Source organism: Aulostomus chinensis, chromosome 20, assembly GCF_037954235.1.
Source record: "Aulostomus chinensis isolate RoL2024-O1b breed Wild chromosome 20, RoL_Achi_v1.0, whole genome shotgun sequence".
NCBI classification, from domain to species: domain Eukaryota; kingdom Metazoa; phylum Chordata; class Actinopteri; order Syngnathiformes; family Aulostomidae; genus Aulostomus; species Aulostomus chinensis.
The window spans coordinates 13,419,167-13,431,728 of NC_141339.1; the positions used below are offsets into that span (position 1 = coordinate 13,419,167).

Below are 12,562 nucleotides of genomic sequence, written 5' to 3' on the forward strand. Positions count from 1 at the left end.
AGGAGGGAAGCAGAGTCAGCGCGTGTGAATTAAATCGTAACAGCTGGATGTGATTAACGCTCAGAAGACGTTTTGAACATTTCATTTCAAATTTCAACATTTCCATTTCAAATAATGAATGATGTTTATGTCTTTCAGATTAATCATTGTAGAGGTTCTTATTTTAGTCCAAACAAAGCTAAGACTGACGGCAGTAGGCTTTATTTTGATCTATTTATTGCAGTTGCGTGACGGCAGAATCCAAGGAGGAAGTACCTGAAGATCTTTTAGAAATGTTTCAAAGATCTTCTCCTGCCCTTGGTGACTCCTTGTTTAGACTTTGATGCAGTTGAATTTTCAATTGGGCATTGCAACAAACATAAGTGGGTGTGTAGCAAACCAGGATGTGCAGTTTGAAGATTTGTCAGCTAACTTTGGAAGCTTACGTGACAACAAGTTTTCTTTCCCCATCACACTGTTTGCTCAGATAAAACATTTAAGTTCAAGACATTTTTTAAGAAAAGGTTCCCTGACATCCTTTTCTTTCTCATTTTTCTCTTTAGATGATTACAACTATCTGCCTGATGTGTTGCCTCCTCTTCCTGAAGTCCCGGACTCTGGCTCAGTCCTGAGCTCCGCTGACATCTCATCCCGCTGCCTCCACTACCCTGCCTTCCGTCACGCATCTTCCCGCTACTGCTCCGCCCACAGCATGGACTCCTCTCCAGACAGCACCGAAAGGCCCATCAGTTACAGCTCCACCTCTTCCTCTGCATCCTCTCGGGACAGTCACTGCTCATTGAGCAGCCGTTCCACTCTCGTCCCCAACCCTCATTGTAACCCAGGGGCCTCAGATCGGGACTCTGGGGCCATTCGGTTGGAGCTGGTACCAGCCCGACAGCTGGGATGTGGTGAGGAAGACAGCAGAAATGATGGAGCAATGGACACAGGGAGAGCAGGAAGACAGAGTAGTGGACAGACTCCAACAGACCACTCAGAGCCGGAGATGAACCTCGACAGTGGAGGGGAGCGGATAGGTCAGGTCCAGGGGCCCAGAACATATGTGGATCGGGTGGTGCAGGAGATACTAGACACGGAGAGAACCTATGTCCAGGACCTGCGAAGCATCGTAGAAGTAAGCGACACAAATACATCAACTTTGTGATTTATTACAACCGGTGAGGATCCTACATATGGTTAATTCTTCAAAGGTATATACCAGATGTCACATGTTGAATCAGGCCTTGAACAAACATCTGTGAACCCTATTGGCTCTCATTTTGACTTCTTTTCTTTCACTCTGAACTTTTTTTTAACTCATCGTGATTTTGACATCCATAATTCTTTTGCACACTTTCACCTATGACTAGAAGTGCATCAGAGTGAGATCAGCTATTGAAAAAGAGAAAAGTGCCACGCAGTTGCTGATAGTACTGATTTTACCAAGTTGAACCCGGCTCCAGCCCTCACCGATCCAACTCCACATGCCTACCGACACCAAGTACCAGACATTCAGAAGCAGAGTAGGGTGGGTTGTCTTGGGATGTGCACGCAGGATGCCTGTCTCCAACTTCTTGCAGGTCAAAAAACCCAAACTGCTGAACTTGTTTAAATATAAACAGTCGATGGTATTACCCCACATCCAGAGGAGCAGCGGTGGACGTAGTATATCTGCTGAAGACAGAGTCCAGACTATTGCAACCCTCCTGTGCTGTGAATGACGCAGCTAGTCTCAAGGTGCTAGCCTAGCCCTTTTGGTTCTCATGCTACCTGTGGAGGTAGAGGGGGTACACAGCAGGAGGTTGAATACTCCAGGAGGTACAAGATGTAAAAACAGTTTAGAACCATTGGAGGTTCTTGCAATCTTGAGGCTGACCACAAGACTGGAAACCAGTATCTATTCAATACACAGCCATGTGTAGAAACTGGTCTCCTCCGTCAAAACTACAGAGCCATCGTATTTGTGGCAAACCTTCATGGTTATCAGTTGACCTAATTGAGGTGCCGGCAGCTGTTAGACATCATAAATGTGTTTCACTCTAGCGACCGCATTGACTTTCATCTCTTCAGGAAAAATTAGGCTTTAAATCACCCGATAACGCACATGCTCGAGGGCTTTGTTGATATATTCACACACGTGACACACACAGCTTATTGTCTGCTGGGAACCTTGAATACAATAAGGTCACCTGTGCTTGCAGGCGAGTTTGGTCGAGTTACATGACACCAGCGCCTTTGTACCGCAGGAGCCGGCACACAGTCACAATTGTACACGTGTGTGCATGTACTGTAAGAACACACACACACATACACACACACACACACATATACTGTATGTTTGCACACATATCCAGGAAAATTAGGCTTCAAGTTGAAAGGAGACACTTGGCCTCCAGTCAGTGCTTTGGTGGCTTTGTTCCGGACTAGCTGTTGTGGTTTCTATCAAACGTTGCGCTACTTTCTCTTAATCTCTCCTCTTTGTGTCTGCTTTGGTTCTTGAAAAATGTGCCGAGCAGACGTAATGGAGGTTTTACATTTGTGTTCTGCGCTTGAATGTGAATAGATTATGGTGTGAAATGGTTAAATGTTTGTTTTTGTATCTGTGCTTAACTTTTCCAAGCCTCTTCTTAGCATTGCTTCTTGAGCCGTCATCAAAGGTTACAAAGGTTTTAGCGGGGAATTGAGAAATCAAAACAGGAAACTCATATTCCCCGGGGGGGGGGGGGGGGGGGGGGGGGCTCGGCAGTGTGGTTTCACCCTCTCACCTCTGATATTTCAACTTCTCCTGCTCCTCCTTCCTTTCCTTCTTTCTTCAGGATGCAGAGGTGAGGAAAAAGGATCGAGAGAGAGGAAGGTCAGAAGAAGGGTTTAGCTCTGAGATAACAGCGTCAAAAGCAGGTTAAGAAAACACTGAACAGAGCCGAGGGGCTGCACTTAATAAGCCTGCACTCTGTGGACCACCACTCGACTTTAGCAAAGCAGACCACCCAGCTACGGACAACCACATTTACACGGCAGCTAATACTTCACCCAGAATGTTGGCCGAGATGTGCGTTTAAGCTTTCCTCGCCTCTGTAATGACAGTTCCAGTGAGTGCACGGAGAATGGATTGCACTGATTGCATCTGGATGAAAAGGGCTTTTAACATGACGGTTTACTCCAACTGCTGGTCACCCCAGTATCTATTATCAGCACTGTCCTGTATCAGCTACTCACAAAACTCTTTTTTTTTTTCCCATAATCCCACTGCCCATGCCGCTTCCTGCTAGAGAGGAGGGTGTAACAGCCTTAAGACAAATATTTACCCAGACTCCCCTGGGCTCACCTGTGTTTCATCTATCATCAGTGGGGGTCGAAAACCACCTCAGACCTTTGCTGAATATGAATTCAGTATGTGTGTGTTTATAAACTCAGTTTTTGTTGTTGTTGTTGGTGGCTTTTTTTGCTTGATTTTATGCATTTTTTTTTAGCATCCAAGTAGTTTGATGTTCTGCAGGAACGCCCCTTCTTGTTCCATCAGCCAATCCATTATCCACAAACAAACTTCAGAGCTGTTATCTTGCATTCCCTTCTGATTTCTCTAAGACCTGGAACGCATTGATGGGCCATTTCAAGTTGACCAGGAATTTGGATTCAACTGTCGGCTGACAGAAGTATGCAAAGTAATGAGTTTTGGATGTTTACACGCGGCATTGTCTTGAGGAACGACTTCCTATTGCCGTGCAAGGGATCTATTTGGTGTAGGAAAAGAGTGTACTTGAGGAGGTTAATGGTTAACATTAGAAAGTTTCAAGTTTGTACTTGTTGTCTGATGCTTAGCAGGGAGTGTATCTCAGGAGGCGTGTGTGTGTGGATGTGAACGCTGCTCATTGTTGAGCTCAGTCAGGCTTTAGCTGAATGTGATGAGTGAGGAGGTCAAGCCAGGTCATATCCGTGACCCCGTGTCTAATAAAGCATCACCTTACATATTACCTCAGATAGTCAACAAAATCTAAACATGACCTGGTGACACCACCCCAAACTTCACCATCAACATGTCCCTAAGCAGGATTTCTGTCCAGCGTCACTCAAATTCTCAAAATGAAAATCTTGGCCTTAAATGCTTTTTGTGTAACCTTTAAACCTAAAAGATGATTGTCCTCCAGCCTGCAGCTGCAGACCGTATCCTCGTTTGAAAGCTGTTTTTGAGCCTCCACCAGGATGTTTCCTCCTCTTGAACCCTGTTCCACTCACGCTAATAGTTTAAATAAAGCTGCATGACTGGTTTGCGTCATGTGTTTGCATGCATGTGCATCCGTCCCGGCGCTTCTCTCTGAGTCGCTGTTTTTCGCCTGCAGGAACAGATATTATCAGCGCTTAAGCCATTTGTCGGCTAGACAGGCGAGCAAGAGACGCTCGGGAGCAGACAGCTTTTCTGTCTCCTCTATGATGTCTTTCGCATTTAGATTTTTATTGACTCAAACTATAATTACAGACTAAAGCACATGAACAAAACATGGCAGGCCAAAGGAAATGAAGTGAAAATTACTACCAGCCCACAGCAGCAGAAGACGTAATGCGAGCGTGATCTCACAGATCAGTAGCACTGCAGCTTAACTCTGCTTCCACACGGAGACTGAACTCACAAGTTAATAACCGTGAGTGCGTCTTTCTCCCTCCACCTCTCACTTTCTATCTGAGGGCGGAGGCCGAGTCACATCAGCATTAAAGCGCAGCGATGGCACCTGTGATAAGAGCAGAGGAGTTAAATCTTCATGACTACCTGCCCCCCCCCCAACAAGGAGTCGTGTTCAACATGTTTTTGCCAACATCAGACCATCTCAGGGAGCCTCTTACTCTTAACCACATGACCTGAGGTGTTGCCTTATCAAGCTGTTTACAGTAAACGCAGAAAGACCTGTCAGTCAGTGTTACACTGGTAGCCTGGCAGATAACAACCACCAAACACAGATAGAGTTGTCCTCAAAGGCGTTTACAGAATTTTACTTTAGTTTCAAAATCAAATGAAGTATTTTATATAATGTCTTGTTCGAGATGCTTTACTTTGATTAAAAAAATCTAACTCTGTGGATAAAATAAAGGGTTGACATATTGACAATTTCACTTGGAGCGTGTTTCCATTTTTTCTCTCTAGTGACAAACTTTTCAAAATGAAAACCTAACCTGGTCTTGAACCCAGATCCAGGGAATATGAACGTGATTGCTTACTCAACCACCAAAGAGCCAGATTTGTTGGTGTTGCGGTCAGAGTGTGTCACTGTGTCATTGCCATTGCTGCATCACCTTAGACAAACCAGCCATTGAGAAGACATACATGTTTGGGAAATGACTTGGTTTACTGCACAGCATAGCGTGATGCACTGTATACACCAAATAAATGCACGTCAAGGGCAGTCTGACCTTTGAACTGGCCAAGCTTCATCTCTGAACCTTGAGTGTGGGAGCTAACTAACAATCTGCAGTGCGGCCCAAAGCTGGGATTCAGATCGAAATATTCTGCTGTTTATTTGGCAACATAAATGGAATCTCCTGCAAGTTTTTGGAAAAAGGCAAGGATATCGTTACCAAAGAAAATGTTTGACTATGAAAACAATATCTTTCTCATTCTCAGTTTATTGATCAGGAATCCCACAACCTAATGTGATTAATTGCTTTCTTCACAACGTTATGTGGCTATAAAGAGTTGTGAGTCTTTTTTTTCGAGCAGTACTGGAAAATAATTTTCTTTGATGGTCGAAGCTTCGGTGGACTTGAGCACAAAGGTTATAGTGAGCTTTAGAGCTGGCACCAAAGCTCAAGATGTCAATCACTTATAGCTCCTGTCTCATGACTGCTCCCTCTCTCTCTCTCTCTCTCTCTCTCTCTCTCTCTCTCTCTCTCTCTCTCTCTTTCTCCCTCTCCTTGCAGGACTACTTGGAGTCCATCAGTAACCAGTCTCGTCTGGCTTTGAGCTCTGAGGATAAAGGCTCTCTATTCGGCAACATCCAGGACATCTACCACTTTAACAGGTACCACATGCACACACACACACACACACACACACACACACACACACACACACACACACACACACACACAAACACACACACACACAGAGCTGACTTGAAACTTGCTCCCTCAAAGATGACAAGAGGTATGAAAAAAATCAGAAAGAATCTGGGTGCATAACCTCAATAATTATAAGCTGTTTTCATTTTTTTAAAAAGGGGGCAAAAACATAATAGGGTCTTCGCCTGAAGTACCTTCTGGCTCAGGCCCTAAGAAGACATACAATTGACAGTTGTCAGATGCTGTGTCCTTAAATTAAACTTTCACTCACAAATATCACAAACTTTAGCTTTTACCAGCTGACATGAGATTCCAGTTGGACTTGTCAGAGAATAGCAGAACAAATATAGAATATAGAGGACCAAAAACATAGTAAACGTGAAACTGGGCTACTTTTTGGGATTTGTAGGAAGGGCGTCGCTGTAGCAGTCAGGTGTGTGTTTGTCTGAATGTGTGTGCAATCAGTTCCCGTCTGCATATTTGTCTCCTCCGGCACCGCTCTAAACTGTGTGTTTGTGTTTGTGTCAGACAAGCTGGCTAGTGGAGCATCAGCCATGGTGGTCCGGGGACACAAATATGCAGACTTTTTCAGCCACCTATTCATCTCTCAGCTGCCGCGCGGCAGAAAAGTGGCCGGTAGAAGGAAGTATAAAAGCAGTTTAAAGTGGTCACGATGACCTCATGCTTTAGCCATGAAACAATAACTCCCAACAGTTGCCTTTTTCTTTCATCGAGGGATGGTGTGTGTGTGTGTGTGTGTGTGTGTGTGTGTGTGTGTGTGTGTATCTACACACAAATGCAGTGACACACAGGAGCTGCGGGCTTGAATTCATGGAAGTTTCTCATTTGTTCACAGGCAGGTGCCCTTAGACCAAATTTCTGTATCCAGGGTGACTCCTGCTCTTGAAAATGATTACAGTTGTTTGAAACAATGAGTTTTGTTTTTATTGTTATTCTTATTTGTGTGCCTGAGTTGAAGACGTATGAACAGCACGGTCTAAATGATCTCTCCGTTTGTTTCAGGGACTTGCTTCACGACCTTGAGAAGTGTAACGCCGACCCTGTTGCCATCGCGGAGTGCTTCGTATCTAAGGTGAAGATGATACCTCCCCCTCCCCATCTTCTCCCCCAGTCTGTTTCCTTTTCTTACACTCCTATGTTGCCTGTGGAAACCTGTTGAAACAGCTGTTTCACAGACACACACGCACACACACAAAGTTTTGACGAACAAATTAGGGAAAAAATCATGAATTCTGATGATTCTGAACTAAATCAGTGAATTACTGAGGACACGGGAAATGTTAAGGCGGTTGGAATGCCAGTTTTGAGCGTAACTGGAGGGCTTTTGAGGAGGGAATTTTAAAGACCGTCCAAATATGTAATCACCTCTTTAGTGGAGAAGCAGGAGGGGATAATAGTAGTGCCTCATCAAGAAAAACAGCACTCAGCAACTCTGGTCAAAATGTCACTGCTCCGTGTGTGTGTGTGTGTGTGTGTGTGTGTGTGTGTGTGTGTGTGTGTGTGTGTGTGTGTGTGTGTGTGTGTGTGTGTGTGTGTGTGTGTGTCCCAGCCTCTATTTCCCTCCCATCCATGCCCTGTAAAAAGATGATTATGTCCCACGATGATGTCCTGTATTCCGGCGCTTCCTCCAGAATTCCCTCCTCATTCCCTCCTAACCCGCCGGCAATTACACCCAACACCACTGTCTGACCATGTAAGAAAAAAAAACCAAAACAAAACGAAAAAAAAACAAAACAGTCACATTCTGCGTCACACGCTCCCGAAATACAGCAGCTGTTTTTGTTGTGACAGACTGGTTTTATTACAGGCCGCAGCACCACTCTACATAATTAAGTGAGACACATAAAGCAGCCAACACACTGGCATCTTGTTAACATCACAGACAGAAATGCATAGGATCACACACAATATGATGATGCACTCTCTTTGGCGTTAACAAGCATTTTATCGTATAACCAGTAAAACATCTTTATGGCCTATTTCATTGTGTTTCGGCTCGTGTAATTAAACTGGGCAAGAGCCAGCTGAAAGTCTGCGTAGCTTCAAATCACATCCTGCCTTCAACCTCCTGCTTCTGATAAATTCACTCTGCAGACGGCCATTAAAGACATTTTTTAGTAGGGGAGTGATAACAGGCTCTTGATAAGCTTCCTGCCGACTGACATGCACGCGCGTGCGCACACACACACACACACACACACACACACACACACACACACCCACACACACACACACACCTGCATAGAATTCCCTGGCAACCAAAGGTTTTTGAGACCATTTGTCTCAGATCTAAATAGGGTTTCCTTTTGCCATTGTTGTGCTTCTTAACCTCAGTCTAAAGACGTATGAACATAAGGAAAATAAGCCCACTAATGTGTGAAAAACTATCATTTCTAGTCTTATCGCTGTTTCTAATGCAGCGTTTGATTAACCTCGAAAATCTGAGTTTTGAACTGAGAATGACGTCACCTCCGAGTAGACCGCGTTCCAATGGACGGGTAAAGTAAAGGAAAAAACAACAACACAATCGTTTACATCTCAGTAGTTGACAACAACATTCTTTGTGATATTTTGCAAATACAAACATCATAGCAACATGTCAACAGATTGAATTTGAACAGTACTGTGTTCGCGACAGATTTCATGTTCAATATTAGACAAAAAAGTGCTAAAAGCTGGATATATTCCTGGAACTTCAGAACCTCCCAAGCTGAGAGATAATATCTTCTGACCAGAACAATTAGCAAACAACTCACACTAACAAAAGGTGAAAGCTGACTGATTGCTCCATTACAAGATTCCGTGTTCCCCGCCATTTTGGTGGGGAAAAACCTCAAATCACAGTGGTAACTTGCCAAGGAAGTTCACAATGTCCCTTTTGACTTTACACTTTCTTCTTGGTCATTTTATCTGTGGTTCTGTTGATGTCGTTCTGTGCTGTTCTCATTGACATATGCAGGCCTAAACGTGCCGTCACAAATGCACCATTTCCATTTTGGGGCTTTTAGAATTTATGACCCTGCAGTTGAAATGAAGGTTTTTTCTCCAGAAGTCTCTGGATAATTTGCCTGTTGTCAAAAATGTATGAATTTATCATTAAGAATGATACATTTGACTGTATTTCTTTAAAAACTCACCTCATCTCACTCCAGTGTCCATCAGTAGTTGCTCCAGAGATTCTGATCATATCTTGGTTAAGCAGATAACTTTTGCCAATTAGTCGTGGAACTGTAGAAGAATGTCGAGCATTTCAGGAACTGCTTGTCCGTGTCCACCTCATCGTGGAGACTGGAGTATTTTAGAAGTCCTTTTAAATGCTCATGAAGTGGAAAACATCTAGCATTCTGTTGCATATTCTATCTGCTAAGCTCAACTGTACAACATTTCAGCACTTAAATTCTTTCAGCTTCTCAATAGATTCTTTTATTTACTCACATTTGTATTCAAAACAATTCTGATTTGTGCATCAGAATGTCTTCTTTGTGTCTGTGTCTGCGCCTTGTATAGCGAATCTGTTTCATACAGCTGAACAAATGGGTCAGGAGTCACCACTGCCCATTACGCCCTCAGTGTGTGTGTGTGTGTGTGTGTGTGTGTGTGACCTCATCATTTCACAGTCTGGTAAAAGACCTGCAACCAGAATAGTAACCAGAGTGCCTTTGTACTGCTTAAGGTTAAGCGTGGTTGCTAAGACTCAGAAAAACGACTTTTTTCACTATCTTAAACACACACACACACACACACACGCGCGCGCACTAATGTTTTGTGTCTGAACAGCCAAGAATCACACCCTGGCTCAGTGTTTGAAGAGGAGACTCATCTAGCTGTAAATCTCTTCCTCCCCCTCAGATAATTGGCCATCTATCCTCATGTTCCTCCATCTTCCACTCAGCCGTGTCTGTGCCATGTGTTGAGTAACCCAGAGCATTTTATTAGTTGCTACATGCTGACTAAAGCAGGGAGAGCACAGCTACAACAAAAACCTTTTCTCGCCCTCACTGATCCCTCAGTGAATGACTCAGCATGAACAGCTCATTCTCAGTAAATCAGAAGAAAAACAAAAACGGGCTGCTTTTTAGAAATGATGAGTGGGGTCTGACACAGTTCGAGCAGGGGCGCACAAACCTCTGACCCCCAGAGGGCCAACATTCTAAATGGTGGGCCACAGGTGGAAAGTAAAACATTTATTTTGCTGCAGAAATGAATGAAAAATAATCAAATGATTTTTTTTCTCCAAAGTAGTTTGAATGAATTATTAGACATATTTTTAAAAAAACTATAATTATTCCTTTGTTCATAAATTAGTATTTTTATTCATTATTTTGATTTTATGCAAGTAATTTTTAAATATATCATTAGGCCATTTATTAACAAACAACATTTTTTCTATTTATTTCTTTATACATTTTTCTTTTTATTTACTATTTATTGTAATTATATGAAATCATCTTTAAATACGTTAAGCCTATTATGAACAAAAACTTAATTTATTTATGTATTTACTTACTGGGGCGGGCTGAATTTTGTCCCAGGGCCTCGAGACCTTTGGTTCTATCGCTGTGATTAGTGGCCGCTGCTCAAAAGCGAGCTCAAATCTGTCCATATAGTTTGCATCCGACTGTAGTTTTTAATCTCAACCATGTGTGCTGGTCAAAGCTCTCCCATGCAAGACTTGGATATAGTGATTATATGATTTAGTGTAGTTTGCATATAATTCAGAATGGGGTATATATTATAGATCTGGGTTATTTTAGGGCTTGCTATTTCCTGGTACAGTTCAAAGGGTGTGTGTATGTGTGTGTGTGTGTGTGTGTGTGTGTCTGTGTGTTTGGATTTATACATTCCCACATGCATGCTCTGCGCAGATTTGTACTCCATCGAAACGTTCATGGATCTTGTGGTCTTGCTGCACCAGGAGTATTAAGTGAGTGTGTGTTAGTTTGTGTCATCAGGAATCAATGGCACATCTGGTTGTGTTTAGGTCTGGTCTGTGGTAGCAGACTGCTGGAGACGGAGGAGGAGAACTCCGCTCTTCAATTTAGATCAGTTCCCATGGAGCACCTCAGCCTAACAAATCATGCAAGTGTGTGTGTGTGTGTGTGTGTGTGTGTGTGTGTGTGTGTTTTCTTGTCTTCTATATTTTAGTGGGATACACAGTTTGTTTTCATGCAGGTGGGTGGAATTGTTTGCACTGGTGGTTTAAATAGGAATGTAAATTTCCTACATGCGTTCAGTCTATATATACTGAGAGTTTACACACCAAGTCCTATATGCGGAAATGTGTGTGTCCAAAATGCTGTTAGCGGGTGTGTGTGTGTGTGTGTGTGTGTGTGTGTGTGTGTGTGTGTTTGATCACGAACAAAGGAAGACGTCTGCATGCATGTTTATGATGTCGCTTCCTGTTAACTGTCGGCATCCTGTGACCCCCCCCCCCCCCAACTGTTTATGGACACAAATAGATTTCAATTATGCAACAGTGGGGGGGTTCAATGTGAGGCCTCGAAGAGAGACCAGCGAGGTGTGCGAATGTAAGATCACGAAGGAGAGGAAAATGAGAGGAATGTCTGTAAAAGATCATTGAACAGATGGCATGGAAAATGTGCTGCAGAAACCTGAACAAAGGGTGGGTGCTGCAGGTACAGAGGAAGTTTCCAGGAGCAGAAAGAGAGAGAAAGGGGTTTATCCTGGCTTTGATAAGTCATGCTACTTCTGATGTCTTTGATGTTCACGGAGGCATGTAAGATGGGAAGGGTCTCAATTAAAGGGGCGGCGATGATGTATTAGGGGATATTTAATCTGAACGCTCAGGGCTGCGGGGATACTTAAAGGCCTGGACGCCGGCTAATCACAAGCTACAGTGTTGACTTTCAATTAGTAGCAGAGAGTGGAGCAGAGGGGACGTCTGGTCTGCTGTAGACATGAAAGAGTTGGCCACTCATGGAAACTGCACTGAGCTACTGTGGGTACAGTAGAAGCAGGGATGAACATTCTACATTGAGTGTGTATGTCTTTTTAGCTTATTTCCAACAGGACAGGTACAGAAATGTTAGAGTGGATCATTATAATATGTTTGATATTTAAACCCCTTGGCAATTGCTCGACGTGGTTCCAAATCCTTTTCGAATGATGTGAAATTTTCTCAGCAGACTCTTGAAATTTACCGCTGTGATCGAAACACAACCCTGATAGCGAAAGCCCTTTGGCATGGATGTGGGAAAAAGAAACAGCAAAGATGTGTCCCACGTTTGGAGGTGACTGACAGGCCCCATCTGGGTGTGATTCTGAAGGTATAGTGATATGTACGTGGCTCGGACTCGGCCTTCATACGTTCCACCATACCTTCAGAATCAGATCCAGATATTCGGCGTATCCTCATTCATTTCTGAATCTGGGTCACATCTTGAGATGCTCAACACCCTTTTATCCTTCCTGATGCAGATTCTGACACCTGAACTTACACATCAGCTGAAACTGATCTGGAACCAGTATGCGGAAATGATAAACAGATATGTTG

The 12,562-nt window shown here is 43.5% G+C and overlaps 1 protein-coding gene across 3 annotated transcripts in view; it reads left to right on the forward strand.

Annotated features, from left to right (window-relative positions):
• Window positions 1-12,562, forward strand: part of LOC147242895 (pleckstrin homology domain-containing family G member 1) — a 62,652-nt gene that overhangs the window by 38,090 nt on the left and 12,000 nt on the right. For all 3 annotated transcript variants that reach the window (XM_086190325.1, XM_086190326.1, XM_086190324.1), the window contains 3 exons: window positions 543-1,114; window positions 5,887-5,987; window positions 7,051-7,120. In XM_086190325.1, coding sequence (XP_086046451.1) covers window positions 692-1,114; window positions 5,887-5,987; window positions 7,051-7,120 — 594 coding nt within the window. In that variant the 5' untranslated portion in view covers window positions 543-691. The remainder of the gene's footprint in view (window positions 1-542; window positions 1,115-5,886; window positions 5,988-7,050; window positions 7,121-12,562) is intronic.